Source organism: Urocampus carinirostris, chromosome 17 (assembly GCF_059441175.1).
Source record: "Urocampus carinirostris isolate Australia breed hairy pipefish chromosome 17, RoL_Ucar_1.0, whole genome shotgun sequence".
Lineage (NCBI taxonomy): Eukaryota > Metazoa > Chordata > Actinopteri > Syngnathiformes > Syngnathidae > Urocampus > Urocampus carinirostris.
The window spans coordinates 33,691,838-33,711,724 of NC_142365.1; the positions used below are offsets into that span (position 1 = coordinate 33,691,838).

Consider the following 19,887-nt stretch of genomic DNA (forward strand, 5'->3'; position numbering starts at 1 on the left):
AAATAGTTTTTTTTTCTTTCTTGAAAAAGTTGTCGGCCACCCGGGCAGAGACGTTGTGAAAGTTGTACGCCCGACATAAAAGATGCACGCCCCGGGCGTCCGCGCAGACATTATTTCAAACACTGGATATGGACAGCTACCATACCATTCATCAATAAAATCTTATTTTAGAAACTATCAAAATTTGAAACACACACACACACCTTTAATGTATTTGCCGACCCCTGGTCTACAATCTCCCTCGCCCGGACGCGGGTTACCGGGGCCCCCTTCTGGAACTTATGCATCAAATAGCAGTTCAGAGTACCCACCCTTCTTGGAGTCCTTGGAGGGTGTTTGAGAGCGCACCCCCTGGGGACTCCCTCGTACTGCTGGGAGACTTCAACACTCACGTGGGCAATGACAGTGAGACCTGGAGGGGCGTGATTGGGAAAAACGGCCCCCATTACCTAAACCCAAGTGGTGTTTTGTTATTGGACTTCTGTGGCCTTCATGGTTTGTCCATAACGAACACCATGTTCAGACATAAGGGTGTCCATATGTGCACTTGGCAACAGGACACCCTAGGCCGTAGTTCGATGATCGACTTTGTCGTTGTTTCGTCGGAGAGTGGGGCGGAGCTGTCAATTGATTACCACCTGGTGGTGAGTTGGCTTCGATGGTAGGGGAAGATGCCGGTCCGACCCGGCAGACCCAAGCGTGTTGTGAGGGTCAAGCTTAAGAAAGAGTCTTATAGGGCCTTCCTGGCCTGTGGGACTCTTGAAGCAGCTGGCAGGTATTGGCTGGCCAAGCAGAATGCGGCTTCGGCGGTTGCTGAGGCAAAAACTCGGGCATGGGAGGAGTTTGGCGAGGCCATGGAAGCCGACTTCCGAACGGCTTCGAGGAAATTCTGGTCCACCAGTCGGCGTCTTAGTGGGGAGCGGTGTGCCATTGACACTGTGTATAGTGTCGATGGGGCGCTGCTGACCTCGACCTGGGACGTTGTGAATCGTTGGGCGGAGTACTTCGAAGACCTCCTCAATCCCACAGACACGTCTTCCTCTGGGGAAGCAGAGACTCTGAACTGGGCTCTCGTATCTCTGACCACCGAGGTGGTCAAAAAGCTCCTCGGTGGCAGGGCCCTGGGGGTCAATGAGATCCGCCCGAGTTCATTAAGGCTCTGGATGTTGTGGGCATGTCATGGTTGACACGCCTCTGCAACATCACGTGGACATCGGGGACAGTGCCTCTGGACTGGCAGACTGGGGTGGTGGTTCCCCTCTTTGAGAAGGGGGACTGGAGAGTGTGTTCCAACTACAGGGGAATCACACTTCTCAACCTATTCAGGGGTACTGGAGAGGAGGGCCCGCCAGGAGGTCGAATCTCGGATTCAGGAGGAACAGTGTGGTCTTCGTCCAGGCTGTGGAACACTGGATCAGCCCTATACACTCTGCAGGGTCCTTGAGGATGCATGGGAGTTTGCCTGTCCAGTCTACATGTGTTTTGTGGACTTGGAGAAGGCATTCGACCGTGTTCCTTGGGAGGCCCTGTGGGGGGTGATCGGGAGTGTGGGGTACCGCACAGTCTTATCCGGGCTGTGCGGTCCCTGTATGCCCGGTGCCAGAGTCCGTATTGCCGGCAGTAAGTCGGATTCGTTAAGGGTTGGCCTCCGCTAGGGCTGCCCTTTGTCACCGATTCTGTTCATAACTTTTATGGACAGAATTTCTAGGCGCAGCCTTGGTGGGAATGGAGTCCGGTTTGGGGGCCTCAGCATTGCGTCACTGCTTTTTGCAGATGGCGTGGTGCTGTTGGCTTCCTCAAGCCGTGATCTTCAGCTCTCGCTGGAGCGATTTGCAGCTGAGTGTGAAGTGGCCGAGATGAGGATCAGCACCTCCAAGTCAGAGACTATGGTACTCAGCCAGAAAAGGGTGGCATCCTCCCTCCAGGTTGGGGATGAGATCCTGCCCCAGTGGAGGAGTTCAAGTATCTTGGGGTTTTGTTCACGAGTGAGGGTAGGATGGAACGGGAGATCGACAGACAGGTCGTTGCAGCGTTTGCCGTCATTCGGACCCTGTACCAGTTCGTAGTGGTGAAGAGGGAGCTGAGCCGAAAGGCAAAGCTCTCGATCTACCGGTCGATCTACGTTCCTACCCTCACCCGTGGTCATGAACTTTGGGTTATGAACAAAAGAACACGATCCCGGATACAAGTGGCCGAAATGAGTTTCCTCCGCAGGGTGTCTGGGTTTTCCCTTAGAGATAAGGTGAGAAGCTCAGTAATCCAGGAGGGACTCTGTGTAGAGACAATGCTCCTCCGCATTGAGAGGAGCCAGTTGAGGTGGCTCGGGCATCTGATAAGGATGCCTCCTGGACGCCTCCTCCGGGAGGTCTTCCGGGCATGTCCCACTGGCAGGAGGCCCCGGGGGAGACCCAGGACACTCTCGGCTGCATCGGGATCCCGTCGGATGAGCTGGAGGAGGTGGCTCGAGATAGGGACGTCTGGGCTTCCCTTTTAAGGCTGCTTCCCCCGCAACCCGATGCGGAAGATAATGGATGGATGAAAGGAGGGCTGACTAAGGTCATTTCCCAAAGCACAGTCCAGGGGAGGCAGAAGAATTACTAGTGTCACAACATCAAGGAATGGACCGGTGCCAACTTTGCCACAACCCCAAAATAGCCTAGGAACTGTCAGTGGTGCCCCTAATATCCAGACATTTAAGGGATCCTTTAATCGTTAACTGTGACATAACACAATACTAATGCTATACTGTTATCCAGAAATGTACACCAATATCTAAATGCTTGATTTACTGATTTCTAAGAAATCTAAGGTGGCTTTTGTATGCTTTATTCTGTTGCCCTCAAATTAAAAAAACAGCCTGAATTTTGTTCATCATCCTTGCAAATGCAATTTTACTGCAATCAACATTTATGCTAAGAAGAGATTTGGTGCAAAATAAGCATTACGTACATCTGAAAGTGCCCGTGTTCTTTTCCTACCTCATTAGCATTCACTGTATTGCATTGATCTCAAGTAACATTTATTTGTATAGCCCTTAATCACAAGATCTCTCAAAGGACTGCACAGCATTACAATTACACCACCGCCTGATCTTAAACCAACATGCGGGCAAGGAAAACCTCAAAACCTGAGCGTGAGGAAAAAAGAAACCTTGAGTGGTGATCCCCCTTCCAGGATGACCAGGGTGGAATAGATTTAGCATTGAGTAAGAGTACACAAACATTGTGAACATCCTTCTTCCTCATATCACCACTAGGTCAGATTGCCGTAGTTGACACATTGCGTCCTGTCTGACAGGTAGGACCTAAACCACGAGAGTATGGTTCCTAAGATACTGATGCATTCCAGACGAACAAGTAATATGTTGTGGTCCACAGTATCAAAAGCAGCATTGAGATCCAGCAGCAGTAGCATTGAAGAGGCACTGGAATCTATTGCTAAAAGTTATCTTGGTTACCTTAGCCACGGCTGTCTCAGTAGAGTGATTTTCTTAAAATGCTGACTGGAATTTTTCAAAGAGATTATTTTGCGACATAATGTCATTCAGCTTCTGTTCAACTACCTTTTCAAGTAATTTTGCAAAAAAATGGCAGATTTGGCACTGGCCTATAATTACCTAGGCTTTCTGGGTCAAGGTTAGGTCGCTTAAGCGTGGGGTTAATGATAGCAGACTTGAAGGCTATGGGAACAATAGCCGAGGATAGCGATATATTAATTATATTTAAAACTGAAGGTCCTAAGATCACAAACAGATCTTTCACCAGTAAAGCCAGAAACGGATCAAGGAGGCAAGTAGTTCCTTTGGCCCTACTGACCATCTGTGTAAGACTATCAAGGGACAAATCATTGAAACAACATTTCTGAACAGCCACCGACACGGTCCTGACCAAAAATCTTTAAGGTAGGACGGAGTTGCAGAACGTTCATTTAAAATTTCATTCCGGACTATTTGAATCTTCTTATTAAAAATAACATAAAGTCATTAGCAGAGTAAGTAGAACAATTTGGGTTAAGTTGCTGTCTAGTAAGTTGCGAAAATTGTGTCGAACAAAAATTTCGGATTATCTTTATGTACAATAATAATCTTAGAGAAAAACGATGCTTTAGCTAAGGCAAAAGCTGCTTTTTATTTCAGCAAGCTGTCAGGCCAGTTGGAAGACCTTCAGCTTTGTAGTGCGCCATTTTCGTTCAAGTTTCCTGCAACCTTGTTTGAGTGACCTCGATTCTTCAGTAAACCAAGGATCTCTTCATCAACATATAGCCTGAAAGTAGTGTGGATAAAATTAACTAAGCAACTGGTGGGGAAGTCATAAACTTCAGCTATCCACTTTGGTATTTTTTCAGTGTTAATGACACATTCCACAAACAATAACAAAAACGTGACAATAGGATGTTTGTGGCATGGTCCCTCTCCCACTTCTGACCTTGTGTCCACTCTTTGTCTCCTCACAGAAATCTGGGCAAGTCTGGCCTGCGTGTTTCCTGCCTTGGCTTAGGTAAATTCCCAATGAGTAAATACAATTTTCTGTTTTCTTCAATGACCTTGAAGGTAACGCACATCGCTCACTTCTCTATCATTCAGGCACATGGGTGACGTTTGGATCACAAATATCTGATGAGGTGAGACGTTCTTTTGATTTTGGGGTACAATACGGTTATTGTTAATTCACATCACAATGTGTTTTTTTCTCAATGTGTATTTTCTCCTCTCAGATGGCAGAAAACTTGATGACTTTAGCATATGAGAATGGCGTCAATCTGTTTGACACTGCAGAGGTTTACGCTTCAGGAAGGTCAGAATTCATATTAAATCTCATCCCGATGTCTCCCTCCCTATACCATAGATTTTGAACTACAATGTGCATTTGATTTTAATCCGCTAATCAGTCATAAAATAAACATATTCACGTCCATGTCTTACATTTTTTAAAATAGCAGGTGTATCTTCTACAGAATAGTAACATATTGTGCCGTCATTAAAACACTTGTTTGTGGCATCTCTAAATTTCAAACAACTAGCAAAGTAGTCAATATTAATTAAATTGGCATTAACATTTAAGCAGGTGTGCAACAAAACTATTCTTACAACAAAGCTCACTTTACTGTTAAAGGCGAAATACATTTTGATGTGTCGCCGCGTGTTCTTTTCCAAGACCAAACTTTGAAAAAATAGAGCTGGAGAGAAGCAATGCAGTTGAGGACATTTATTACAAAGTTTCAAAATAATGATAAAATCAGTGCACTCAGGACAAGTCGATGGGAAGCGCCCTCCCACCAAGATGACCAGGAGTGCGCTCCACCCAAAAGGCATGCAAGAATGTTTCTCCCCCTGTTTTATAGGTAAAAGTCGTGGATTTAACAAAACGTAAAATGAAACTCTAACAGGCTCTCGTCGGAACTCACATTAAAAGATTGAAAAAAAGGATCTCAATGAACAAGAGACTTTTGTTAAAACTGCACACACCTAAAGCTTCATGGTTGTATCATAAGACCATTGGGGGCGGCATTAGCTCTGGAGGTAAAGCGCCCGTCTTGGGATCAAGAGATCGCAGATTCGAATCCCGGCTCCTCCGTGTTACATGTCGAAGTGTCTTTGGGTAAGACACTGAACCCCTAATGGCTGCACCCCTAATTTTGAGTTCTGTCGTGTTGATGATGGTTTACTTGGTCACAGATATAAGTTACGGGTGCCTAGACCTACCAGCAACTTGCATGGAAACTTTATTTCTTTCAGGATACCAAAAAAAAAAAAAAAAAAAAAAAAAAAAATTGGAATGCCCCCAATAAGCAGGTTGGCCGCTATTGGTGTGTGAGTGTGTGTAAATGGGTAAATGTGAAACACATTGTAAAGCGCTTTGGGAAGTCTTCATTGACTTGAAAAGCTCTATATAAATGCAGATCATTTCATTTCTTTTCATTGCTGCGGACAAGAACTCCCTCTACAAGATTTACGTCAGGGTTGCATGATAACTGTACTGTGCAAGTACTGATATTAAAGGAAACAGCAAGTAAATACTTCACTAAAATATGTGGATAAATATGATGTGCATTTACAACAACTAAAATGAATAATCTGATCAACAAAGTAATGATGTGATGAGTAAATAATATACAATATAGCTGGAAAACTCATGTTATGGTGACAACATACTCAGTGACCTATTTTAATAATCTAACACTGTACTGACTAGAATTCAGAAGCCTGTACAAACACAACAGCCTGTACACTTACTGTGCCATGGGACTGATTTTAAGCTCTCCCATCCCTTGTGTACATGACAAAGTGATATAGAGGAGAACAAGTATTGTTACTACTACATAAAAAACACATTACCCTTAAATATTTAGAATCTTTATAATGAGTAGTGCAGGCTGATTGAATATTTAAGTGTTGCAGCAGGGCCAAAAACTGTGACGTCATATTAAACTATTATCAGGCAACAAACTGTCAGCCAAATAATTATCATGTATCCCTCATTAGTAACTAGTGTCGGCATGTTTAATGATTTTTTTAATGTAAAAGTAGCAATACTTGGTATTCTCTCTCTCTCTCTCTCTCTCACACTTTTTAACATGTGCAAGGGATGAGGGAGCTCAAGATCGTCACATGGCTCTGCATGTGTATAGTACAGGCTGTTGCAATTGTACGGGTTTCTGATTTTTAATCAGTCCAGGCTGTACTTACCCAAGACACACCACAGAATATGGTGTCCCTACGACCTGAGTTTTTAAGGGATATAACCAACCAACCAAACAACAGTAAATTGAGTTTTGCTTGGAGAAAGTTTTTGTCACACTCCTGCGTATATGGTAATGCAAATTTAACTAAGAATGACTGCTGCGCTAGTTAATTAAGATTGATAGCTGCAGTAACAGTCTGCAAACGAGTGTCTTAGTCGCGGCACAATGTGTTTTTTTACCCACGGATTGTGATCTTCCGCCATAGGAACCGTAGGAATTTAATTCATTCATTCATGTTCATCACTAATTAGATGACAAAGCATTTGGCTACCAAAAAAAGACATGGTCAAACTGTTTCCCCGAACTTTATTGACTATCTTTACTTTGACATTCAGAACATCAGGCAGAAATCACATTGCGTCATCACCCTGCCACGGGCCCTCACAATGCTTTGTTTTTATTGAACTGTCGGATTTTCTTGGTCCGCACCAGTTCTAAGCCAGCTAAGTTAGTAAAGTAACACATTGAGCCATGCCACCACATCTTATTCTAAGCAACAGTCTATAAGATGTAGAAAATAAGTGGCGGCTTTTAGTCCGAATTTTACAGTATATACTGGACTGTCTCAGAAAATTAGAATATTGTGATAAAGTTCTTTATTTTCTGTAATGCAATTAAAAAAACGAAAATGTCATACATTCTGGATTCATTACACATCAACTGAACTATTTCAAGCCTTTTATTATTTGAATATTGCTGAATTTGGCTTACAGCTTAAGAAAACTCAAAAATCCTATCTCAAAATATTAGAATATCATGAAAAAGTATACAAGTAGGCTATTCAACTAATCACCTGAATAATCTAATTAACTCGAAACACCTTGCGAGGGTTTCCTGAGCCTTAAAATCACTCAGCTTGGTTCAGTAAACTAAATCACAAGTATGGGGAAGACTGCTGATCTGACTGCTGTCCAGAGGACCATCATTGATACCTTCCATCAGGAGGGTAAGACACAAAAATAAATTTCTCAAAGAGCAGGCTGTTCACAGAGTGCAGTTTCAAAGCATATCCACAAAAAGTCTGTTGGAAGGGAAAAATGTGGCCGGAAATGCTGCACAAACAAGAGAGATGACCGCAGCCTTAACAAAATTGTGAAGAAGAGCCGCTTCCAGAATTTGGGGGAGCTTCAAAGACAGTGGGCTGAAGCTGGAGTCCAGGTATCAAAAGCCACAGTTCACAGACGTGTCCGGGAAATGGGCTACAATAGCCGTATTCCCATGGTCAAGCCACTTCTGAACTCAAGACAACGGAAGAAGCGTCTGACTTGGGCTATGGAGAAGAAGCACTGGACAGTTGCAGAGTGGTCCAAAGTCCTCTTTTCAGACGAAAGCAAGTTTTGCATTTCATTTGGAAGTCAAGGCGCCAGAGTCTGGAGAAAGGCTGGAGAGGAGCAAAATCCAAGTTGCTTGAAATCCAGTGTGAAGTTCCCACAGACAGCAATGGTTTGGGGAGCCATGTCAGCTGCTGGTGTTGGTCCACTGTGTTTCATCAAGTCCAGAGTAAATGCAACTGTGTACCAAGAGATTTTAGAGCATTACATGCTTCCATCTGCTGAAAAGCTCTATGGAGATGAGGATTTCATTTTCCAGCATGATCTGGCACCTGCCCACAGTGCCAAAACCACCAGTAACTGGTGCACTGACCATGGCATCACTGTCCTTGATTGGCCTGCTAATTCCCCTGACCTGAACCCCATCGAGAATTTGTGGGGTATAGTTAAGAAGAAGATGAAAGACACCAGACCTACAAATGCAAATGAGCTGAAGGCCGCTATCGAAGCATCCTGGGCATCAATAACACCTCAGCAATGCCACAGGCTGATTGCCTCCATGCCACGCCGGATTGATGCAGTAATCCGTGCAAAAGGATTCCCAACCAAGTACTGAGTGCATCAATGGACATTTTCAAATGTTTGATTTAGTTTTGCTGTTATAAAATTATTTTTTTACTTGGTCTGAGGAAGTATTCTAATATTTTGAGATAGGATTTTTGAGTTTTTTTCAGCTGTAAGCCAAAATCAGCAATATTCAAATAATAAAAGGCTTGAAATAGTTCAGTTGATGTGTAATGAATCCAGAATGTATGACATTTTTGTTTTTTTAATTGCATTACAGAAAATAAAGAACTTTATCACAATATTCAAATTTTCTGAGACAGTCCAGTAATCTAATTGAGGGAGTAAAACAATTGCAGAAAGTGCTGTATTATAAAATAAGATGTCTGTATTGTGTCTCTCCACAGGGCTGAGATCACACTGGGAAGCATAATCAAAAAGAAAGGATGGAGGTCATGTTGAATCTATTCATTTTGATGAACGATACTAATACGTTGATTTGCTACATTGTAATGCATTCTAGTGGCAGCTTTACTTCCAGTTTTGCCTAATATCACCTTGGCCATCAGAGGCACTGCCGTGTTTATCCATCATTCTAATGCTAAATAGGAAATACTCTTTTGTGTTTTGGGGGGAATTTTTGTCTTTTGTACAACACATAGCTCAACCTACTAATAGAAAAAATAAGTAAAATGAAAAGCTATTTTGGGCTCTTTATTTAATGCATGCTGTAGCCATGGTGATTCAGTATTTGCAAAGAAAAATGATGCTACCTTTTGAAGGTTTACCTGAAACGTAAGCAAAAACTCACACTACTTTGTAGCAGTTACGTGCGGTGAGGTTGTGAGGCACAGTCAGATTTCCTGAAGTTTCATCATTATGACATCGAGATAAACTATCAAAGAAAGACTGTGACTGCATTGGACGTGATATTGAAATTTTAATTACCTTCTCTGAATGGTAAAAACTGTAAAAGTACAATACAATGCATTGAGACAGTGTGCCACTAAGTTCACGAAAATAAAGTGCATAAACTTTACATCTGTCTGAACCAATACAATATATAGTTGTTTATACATCATATAAACACTTTTAGAAATTTACCTCGTCAATCCTTCAACGTGGATGGGCATGGACTGGACATGCAGCAGTCCTATAAGCCATTGTCTGAGTCTTTGTTGAGTTAAGCTGGCAGAACCGGAATTAGTATTATTTCACTACACATTTCAACTTAAAGCTAATATAAGCACAAAATATGTATGTAGAACACTTCCTAATTACGTTACACCCGTTTTTAGCATTGTATTACATTTTAAACACAGTCGCCTATTTATTAAAGAAAAACAGTTGCAATACAGGGCAATACATTTACAAATACATTTATTTAAATATTTTTGCCCTCTGCCATGAGGCAAGAGAATGCCTCACTCTGCATCTCCAGATGCTCAGCATAGTAATAAGTTACATAATAACTGTATTAATGATAATCTGGTGTAAAAATGCAGACATTTTGAAAAAATAGTATAATTATGAAGTTAAATGAAACAGTATAACTTTTTTTTTTAATTTATTTACATTTCCAGTACAGGTGAGGCTGTACATCAGCTTCCCACCTGAGTGCACCTTACTACTTTGTACACACATTAGAATCTGAATATTTTAAACAATTTGTCTTAATAGCGCCTTTTTAGATTTCCGGGGAGTATTCTACAGAAGGTCTTTTGTAGCCATAGTCCAAAACAAAAACAATGACTTTCATTTTGAATTTATGCTACATGCCTTTCTTGGCCTTTTCTTTATAATGTTCCTTATTTTTTGGTGTTTTGAAATAATCATCTTCTCACCACACTTCTTTCAATTTACTCACATAATTTCTATTTTCTAACAGACGCTCAAGCTTTGTAATTACCACAAAGATCTACTGGGGAGGCCAGTAAGTATTTAAGTGTTTAAAAAAAAAAGTATTACCTTGATATGATTTGTATAAGAATGTACTTTTGTGTGCACAGAGCAGAAACAGAACGAGGCCTCTCCCGAAAGCACATCATAGAAGGTAGAGTTCCAATACTCCGCATTTACCATTTAAACGGATTATGTAAATTTGTTATCATTTATGAATAAATATACACGCACACATTTACATGTTATATTTCTTTTGAAATAGATTAGTCTCATTAAGCTTTTAAAACGCTTGGGTCCCTGCTTGAAGAACTAAATTTAATATTCAGTTTTGTGCTATTACTCTAGTTGTGTTATTTGTAGCATTCCTGTAGTATTTCTGTTGTTAGGGTTTTCTATTATTTCTGTAGAATTTTTGTAGTGTTACTCTATTATTTGTCTAGTATTACTGTAGATTTATTATTGTAGTATTTCTGTAGTATTTTTGTTAGATTTGTTATTCTGACATTAATTATTGTTGTAGAATTTCTATAGTAGTATTTTTTTGTAGAATGGAACCATTTAAATAATTTTTTGTTGTATTACTGTAATATTATTTTTGGACTATTTCCACAGTAGCGTTTTTGTAGTATTTCTGTGTTAATATGTCTGTATTATAGTATTTCTGTAGCAGTACTTTTGTAGTATTGTGGTCATATTTTTGTAGTATTTCCATAGTAGCAGTTTTGTAATACTCCACAGTTTTTTGTTGTAATAGTGTAGATGTAGTTTTGTAGAATTTCTGTAATATTTCTGTATTATTTTTGTAGTATTATTTTTTTAGGATTTTTTTTTAGTATTTCTGTAGTAGTATTTCTGTATCATGTAGCGGTATTTTTGTAGGTATAACTGTAGAATAGAATTCTAATTCACCCTGGTCATCCTGAAAGGGGGATGACCACTTGTGATGTCCCTTCTCAAGGTTTCTCTTTTCCTCACGCTGAGGTTTTGAGTTGTTTCTTGCCCGCATGTTGGTTTAAGATCAGGTAATTGTGAAATTGTAATCCTGTGCAGTCCTTTGAGACATTTTTGTGATTTAGGGCTATATAAATAAATGTGACTTGACTTGATTAGAAGAATAGAATAGAATATACAGTGGAACCTCTGTTTTCGAACGCCTCTCAGTTCGAACAAATCGGTTCTCGACCAAAAATTTCGATAAATTCTTGCTTCGCTTTTCGTTCAAAAAATCGGAGTTTGAACGCCGGTACGCTAGGGGCGATGCTGAGAGGCGTACGAGTGTAGATTGCCCCCACCCCTCGTGAAGAACTGTTGTCACGGCAACGCGCACTCCTTCTCTGCTTTCGTTTTTCAAAAGCGGTGAAGGGAGTGTTTTAACTCCTAATTATGCCTCGGAAGAAGGTTGGTGCAAGCAGCAAAGTTGCTACAGGTGAAAAAAGAGGAGTAGTGCGTACAACTATTGCATTTAAGAAAGAAATAATAGCAAAATATGAAGAAGGTGTGCGAGTTTCCCTTCTTTCAGGAATACAGCATGGCTTCTGCAGACAACCGCCAAGGTAAGAAATCCTACTCATAATTCTTTTCTTTATCCTTTAACCGCTCACCACTTGTTGTGGAGACCCGGGTGCTAAATGACGTGTAAACGACCTGATTTTTTTATTTTTACACGTTCATGTTAGCGTAATCTTTCGTACGGAAGATTACGCTAACGCGAACGTACGATTAGCCTGGGTTAGCTTCATGTTTACTTTCGTGGTAAACATCTAGGGTGTTGGAACGGATTAAAACAATTTTACATTACTTTTAATGGGAAAAAACTACTTCGGTGATCGTACAAATCGGTTTTCGTACAAAGAAATGGAACGGATTATGGTCGAGAACCGAGTTCCACTGTACCTTTATTATGATTGCTACAAAATAGGTTGAACATATTGTGACAACGACATTGGACGTGGCACTCCAGTTACACATTTTGACTGTAAAGATAAAAGATTAAAAAGATAAAAAGAATTTGGATTTAGTAGTATTTTCAGTGTACTCTTTTTGTAATAGTCCATATTATTTTGTAGTAATAATGTAGATGTCTTTTTGTTGTATTTCAGTAATATTTCGGTAGTATTGGTGTAGATGTGTTGTAGTGTTTCTGAAGTATTTGAGTATTTTGGTATTACAGTAGTATTTCATTATTATTATTTTGAATGAAAGCAAAGAAATATATTTGATCCCTGTTTTAAATTTGCTATTTAGTTTATTAGTAATGTTGTGTGTCACGAAACGGACCGGGAAGCAGGAAATTGGAACTCATTTGCGTAGATGATCTGTCACTTTAATTGAGAAAGAAAAGTTGTCCAACACACAAACAGACCAAAAACAAAACAAATCAGGCTCAAAGGCAGGCAAAATTACAATTTAGGCATTACTCAAATCAAACAAGCATGAACAGGTTTTCAACAAGGGGTACACAATGATCTGGCCGCGGGCAGTTCCAAAAGGCGCGTTTAAGTACCCATAGGAGTAATCAGGAAAATGCAGGTCAGCCGGTGTCAAGACGCGGGGCCAGCTGGGCGCCATGACAACTGTGCAGGACATGACATTGTGATATTTTTGTGGTATTTCTGTAGTATTGTTTTTCTGCTATTTCTGCAGTATTTTGAAGTAATTCTGTAGTATGTATATGCTATTTTTGTAGTAGTATTTCTGTATTAAAGTACTACTGTAGTATTTCCATTACATGTTTTTTTTTTCAGAATGAAAGCAAATAATGTATTGGGTCCCTGTTTTTAGCACTGAATATGTTATTTAGATTAGTCGTATTTTTGCAGTATTTTCGTCATATTTCTGCAGCTTTTAGTGGTATTTCTGTAGTGTTTATTCTATAGTATCTGTAGTTGTATTTCTGTATTATATTATTTCTGTAATATTTCTGTAGTAATTTTGCCTTTTCAATATGAAAGCAAAATACTATATGAGGTCCTTGTTTTAAGCGCTAAATTTGATACTTGGTTTTGTAGAAATTTTGTAGAATTTTTGTAGTAGACACACAAAGGGACAATGGGGACAAAGTGAGCAGCAAAACCTTTTTTTTAATTCAGTAATACTTCTACATATATTGTCAGGAGTTTTGAGCAGTGCCGTTTGGCGGACCGGATTAAAAAGCCTGCAGAGTTGCATGTGGTTCACGGGCTGTAGTTTGTTCACCCTTATCTTGGAGGGACAAGGCTCCAATGGAAAACACACATTACCATAAAGACGCTGCCCTACTTACGATCATGGACGATCATTTGTAAGCAGCGTTGGGTAGGGTTACTTTAACTTGATTATTTTCAATTACTTTTGGATTACTCCAATACCAAATATGCTAATAAAAGACAAAATAAACTAAACTACCTGGGTGTGCAGCTGGACAACAAACTGGACTGGACTGCCAACACAGAAGCTCTATGTAGAAAAGGGCAAAGCCGACTTTACTTCCTCAGAAGGCTGGCCTCCTTCAACATCTGCAAAAAGCTCCTGAAAATATTCTATGAGACAGTAGTGGCAAGCGCCCTCTTCTATGCGGCAACGTGTTGGGGAGGCAGCGTCAAGAAGAAGGATGCCTCTCGTCTCAATAAACTGGCTAGGAAAGCGAGCTCTGTTGTGGGCAAAGAGCTGGACAGCCTAACAACAGTAGCTGAGAGACGAGCACTGAAAAAGCTGAGGTCAATCATGGACAATCCATCGCATCCACTACACAGCATTATCTCCAGACAGAAGAGCAGTTTCAGCGACAGACTGCTGTCACTGTCTTGTACTACGGACAGACTGAAGAGATCTTTTCTTCCTCATGCCATGAGGCTCTTTAACTCCACCCGGCAGAGTAAAGGCCCACATTAAACCACACCACCTACATTGGATATTACCGAATCTTACTGCAATATGTATTCTGTGTAGCACTATTTAGTTACTCTATATAACACGCTACAGTGGGCATTTGCACGTCACACTGGGTATTTGTATATTGTATTCTTTTGGCTTTTTTATTGTACTGTTCTCAGCTCAGGGATGCTGCTGGAAATGTGAATTTCCCTTAGGGGATGAATAAAGTATCTATCTATCTATCTATCTATCTATCTATCTATCTATCTATCTATCTATCTATCTATCTATCTATCTATCTATCTATCTATCTATCTATCTCTATCAGTGCTATATTTTGTATGCTTAAGGTTTATATAAGTATGTTTAAGGCTTGTATAAGTAACCTGTATTGTTTTGTACTAAAAAATAAAATTTCATAAAATATTATCCTCTATAAATATAAATAAAGTGAAGTTTAACTTATTTGTGGAAGATGGGCTTCAAGGGTTTGGCTACTTGCTCCCCTGTGGTACAAAGTAGGCGAAAAAAAGCGATCCAACCATTTTCTTAAACGCGTCAATCTTACTTATTCCACTTTAATTTCAAAAGAAACTGCTTGACTCTTCTTTACACTTTACTCCAACCATAATTGAATGGATGCACGAGATATTAAACAATAAAAATGTCAAAGTTAGCGCGCCAGAGTTACAGTACACGTTTACACAAAAACTAGGAAGTGGAAGCCGGATTTCTTTTTCGGGGTGGATACTGGGTGACCTCTCACAGTGCCACACAGGGGAAAGAAGCACTACAGTACTGTCCCCTACTCAGAAAAAGGTGCACACAATACAAAGTCTAACTTACAGCAATGTCCGGATATTTTTTCAACATCCTGAAAAAAATGATCGTATCGACCATTTTTCGCAAGTCGAATGGTCGGAATTAGGGAAGTGTCCGTATTTGTTTTTGCCGCTGCCTAGCAAGCTTTTCCCGCTCAAGCTAATCCAAGAGAAAACTTCTTTTGTTTGTTAAGTACGTAGCTTCCAGCAGCGCTTCGGGCTGTCCTATTAATGAGGCCTTTTCATCGGAGGTGCTTTCGTTACAGCTCAAATCAGGCAGCTTTTAGCATTAGCGCTCAAACTCTGTCGCTAAAATGTGGCTTGAAAAGCAGGATGAGCCTTGACATTTGATAAAGATGCAGAACAGACGAACATATTGCTTCTCAAAACAGACACTTTCTTCAAATTGTTTCTGCCATTTTGTGCATCTTTGATGAGTCGCACAACAAAACTCAAATGACAAATACGACTTGTCCTCAGGCCAGATTGGTCTGACAATTGTCATAGCTTTCTTAAAAATGACGCAGACATTGCAAAGTCAAAACGTCATTTCCTGTAGGCAGTATGTGGACCACCGCATCATTATGGACAATACATAGAAGCATACAAAAAAATAAACGGCATCAAGTCAAACAATGACTTGCATTTTTGAACATGTCCACTGGATGTCGCCAACGCCAGGCAACACTCGCAAAGCAGCAACTCTAGCTGTATTTTTTTTTACAGTTTTGAGGGTGATCATGAACCCATGTGGGGCAGGCAGGAACTGGAGGCAGGGGGGCTCAAAAAGAGGGATGGTGTTTTTTTTAACAAAATAAAGTACTAAGTGGCAAAAACAAACCCGGTTTACAAAAAAAGGAAATGTCCAAACCAGATACAAAGACCAAAGCTGGAAGTTGAAAATACATGAAGCAAAGTAACCAGAAACACGAAAAAAAACTGGCATTGTGGTGGTGGAAGTAAAAATGTCAATGACCTGACAAACGTGTGCAGATCCATCCATCCATCCATTATCTGCATCGCTTATTCTCAGTAGGGTCGCCAGGGTGCTGGAGCCCATCTCAGCTATGTTTGGGAAGTGGGCAGGGGAACTGGTTGCCAGCCAGTCGCAGGGCACACAGAGACGGACAACTCACTTGCTCATTCACACCTAGGGACAATTTGGACCGGACAATTAACCTGACATGCATGATTTGGAATGTGGGAGGAAACCGGAGTGCCCAGAGGAAACCCATGCAAGCACGGGGAGAACATGCAAACTCCACACAGGAAGGCTTGATCCCATGCCTCAGAACTGTGCTGCACACGTGCTAACCACTGCACTGCCGTGCTGCCGTACTGCCCGTGTGCAGATCAAAATGTCCTTTTAAAGGGTACAAGATAGTTGGGTGCAGGTGTGTTGTGATTGGACACACCTGTGCCCAGTGCAAACCCTGGTTAGGGCCTTCTGGTCGGAAGAGGTGTGCCTGACCCTATCCATAGTTGCTGAATACCATTAAAGGGACAGTGTGTATGAAAGGGGTCACCCATCTTTTTAAAGCTGAGAGCTATGTTTTGTTACTGATTGACTCAAAGGGCAACCAGTTTGATATGCATTTCAAAAAATTATATGTTGTTACTTATTACCAGGTTGTAATTATTAGAAGTTAAGCTAAAATAGGCTTAGTCAACCACTAGAACATCATGCCCGTTAGAAATTATTATTACAGGAAAATCACAATGACCTACTACTAGTGAGCCATTTTTAAAACCTGTCCGGGGCTACCTGGTGTCAGGCGGGACGGAAGGAAAACTGAGATCACTTGCACTCGTTTCTTGGTTTTTATTGGAAGGAAGGAATGATAAGGCGTGATTCTTCAATCCGTTGTTTGACGGATTGTCGAGGCTTGACAGGCGGGTGAAGGCTTGGCGGGAATGGTCGTGGACAGGCGTAATCGTCGTGTTGTTGGTCGGGGCTGGAGAAGAAGGACGTTGTCGTGTTCGGAAGAGTGATCAGGAGTCAGACGGGCAGGGCAGGTCGTAGGCAAATTCGGAAACGGGTCGGCAACGGAGACCAAGCAGAAAAACAGGAGGCAGGCAAAGAGTCGGAGGTACGGGCTTTCTGAGCAGATGGCAACAGATCGCATAGCACAATCAGACAAGGTGTATCCGGAAGCTGGGGATTTAAATGTACAGGGTGCGCCAATCAGCTGTCCTGGCTGTTGGCGCCAAATCCTTAGCACAGGTGTTCTCGATCCGGGTGATTGTGACACCTGGTGCCCAAGGGGACCGCTTTGGAGACCCCTAGTGTAATATTAGACCACAAGATGACTGTATTGTGTAGTGGCACCAATACCAAGTGCTCTTAAACACACGGACAAATTCAAACTACGAAGATTAGAAAAATGGAAAGAAAGTTAAAATAATAAAGAAAAAAAAGAAGTAAAAGGGAAAAAAAGAGAACAAGAAAAATACAAAAGGAAAAGAAAAAAAGAAAATAACAAAATAACAAAAGAAAAACAAGAAAAATAGAGAAGAAAAAATAAAAGCTGAAGGACAAAGCAGAAAAAAAAGCAAAAGCAGAAAAAATAGAATAAAAAAGACAGGAAAAAAAAGACCAAGACGAACAGAAAAACATAGAAAAAAAAAATAAGACAGGTACTTGTTTCTTTGAGAGGCGGTGAGATCATATCAGCTCCTTCTTGTCAGGCACCAGGACGGAATCTCGGACCCAATTGAGTTTGTTTTAAAGGAATCTTTATTGGATTGAGCTGACAGAACTTGCTTTGGAAGCCGATGGTTGTCGGTCGCTAGCAGCGTAGGACAGAATGGCCGCTTCGTGACAGGTAGGCAGAATCGATACGGCTTAGCAGGCAGGTCGATACCGAAGGCAGGAGAGCAGGTCGTAATCGTGGGGCAGAAACAGGTCAATACCGAAGGCAGGCAGGAATCAAACAGGAAAGGTCTTTGGTACTGGAATCTGGCAAAACACACCGAGAGACACAAGTACGGTCTGACAGCCAATCAAAGAGCGCGTTCCTGCGCGCCAAACGATTGCCACAGGTGTCTTCATTTTGGCAATCATGACACTTCTAGGTGAGCCTCATCTAATGTGAAATAAATACAAATAAGTCCACTTATGAAGTATAAAAAAATTCATATTTATATTTTTGATGATAATTCAAGTAAATATAATTTTTGCTAATAAATGAATGCAAAAAACAGTAGCGATTCATAGTCTGAAATTTCTGGTACTCAACAATGGCAGGATTATTTTGCAAAGACAAGATAGGGCAGATTTTATAGCACACTAAACAAGATCTCATGACACTCTAGTGTGCCATGACAAATGGTTTAATCCATTGCTTCTCAATTATTTTATGTACCACCCCCACCCCCCTTCAGAAGAAGAAATCCTATTCTGCCCCCCAAAATCGAATTAAAAAAACAAACAAAATCTTTGCTGAAGAAAAACTCAATTGTCTTATCAGCATGAAAAACAAAACATTTGATTTCATTTGCCAGAAAATACAATTTCTCTATGACATTAAAAATAAATCACAGAATTAGTTTGGTTCAAAAGTATGCATGTGTGATATTTGTCAGCCAATCTGACGGAACGGTATATTCATAATAAAAGATAGGTCACAGATATGTCACATTTGTACAGTGCTTCTCAATTTTATGTAATTAATATACCTTTTGCCTCGCGTTTCTTGAAAAACTGATCAAATGACGTCTGCTTTTGCAGACTTTTGACAATCTGTCGGAAATGCGCGAGGCAGAGATCATAATGAGCACTTTTTCTGGGTGATTTCTTTCCACAAAGTCCGGTTGCCAAAATGTCTTTAATTTGGGAATGATGGCTGCATTCTCCTCCTTGTCGTCTCTGAACTCCTTCTGCAGGGCGGTGTGTGTTTGCATACCTTTCTATTATCTCTTGCTTTGTTTTGATGGCCAGAAAATATCTTCCTCTTCTTTTGTCCTTGTCCACTTTTCATGTCTTTCGTGGGGACCAATGTGATTGATAGCTTTTTCTAATAATACCATACAACAGACTGTTTACAGAGCGGGAAGGCAAACGAAGTGTTTGCCAGGAAGGGGACAAAAAGAGCATGCCGGGTCTCACAAACACGCATCGGGTTGCCCGGTAGAACTCTGGAAGCGGCAAAAGTACTGCACTGTATTTTGACTTAGTATTCAGAAACGCCTTTATCTACAGGTAATATTTTCCCGTTCAGGTACTTAGTAACCAGAAACTTTTGTATATAGAGTGATTTGTAAGGAGAGATACCACTGTACTCAGTGCTTAATGCACAGCATGAAAGCAAAATATTAAAAAAAACACTTTGCCACTGCCCCTAGTGTAGTTTAGGTGCAATTTAACTTTATTCTGGCATTTGAATTTTTTGTTTTTAAGTTCCAGTAGTCAAACATGCCTCTTGCACCCTTGATTTCATGCTGTTTTGTATGGTGATGTATGACATCATCTTTTGATTAATTTTAGGTTTAAGAGGATCGTTATCCAGACTCCAGCTGGATTATGTTGATATTGTGTTTGCCAACAGGAATGACGTCAACAGTCCAATGGAAGGTAGAAAAGAAGATGCACACTAACTTTTGCGGCACTTTTTTGTCTTTGACGTTTTTTCATGTTCTTTGCAGAGATTGTTCGTGCCATGACATTCGTCATCAACCAAGGGATGGCCATGTACTGGGGAACATCACGCTGGAGTGCCATGGAGATCATGGTGAGT

At 40.9% G+C, this 19,887-nt stretch overlaps 1 protein-coding gene across 4 annotated transcripts in view; it reads left to right on the top strand.

Moving 5' to 3' along the window:
* Positions 1-19,887, top strand: part of LOC148349859 (voltage-gated potassium channel subunit beta-3) — a 100,927-nt gene that overhangs the window by 60,489 nt on the left and 20,551 nt on the right. For all 4 annotated transcript variants that reach the window (XR_015847337.1, XM_088321265.1, XM_088321267.1 and 1 more), the window contains 8 exons: positions 4,453-4,496; positions 4,583-4,620; positions 4,714-4,793; positions 8,984-9,028; positions 10,465-10,509; positions 10,586-10,629; positions 19,638-19,724; positions 19,796-19,881. Coding sequence is in view for 3 of the 4 variants with exons in the window: in XM_088321265.1 (XP_088177391.1) it covers positions 4,453-4,496; positions 4,583-4,620; positions 4,714-4,793; positions 8,984-9,028; positions 10,465-10,509; positions 10,586-10,629; positions 19,638-19,724; positions 19,796-19,881 (469 nt within the window). In the remaining variant the exon portion in view is untranslated. The remainder of the gene's footprint in view (positions 1-4,452; positions 4,497-4,582; positions 4,621-4,713; positions 4,794-8,983; positions 9,029-10,464; positions 10,510-10,585; positions 10,630-19,637; positions 19,725-19,795; positions 19,882-19,887) is intronic.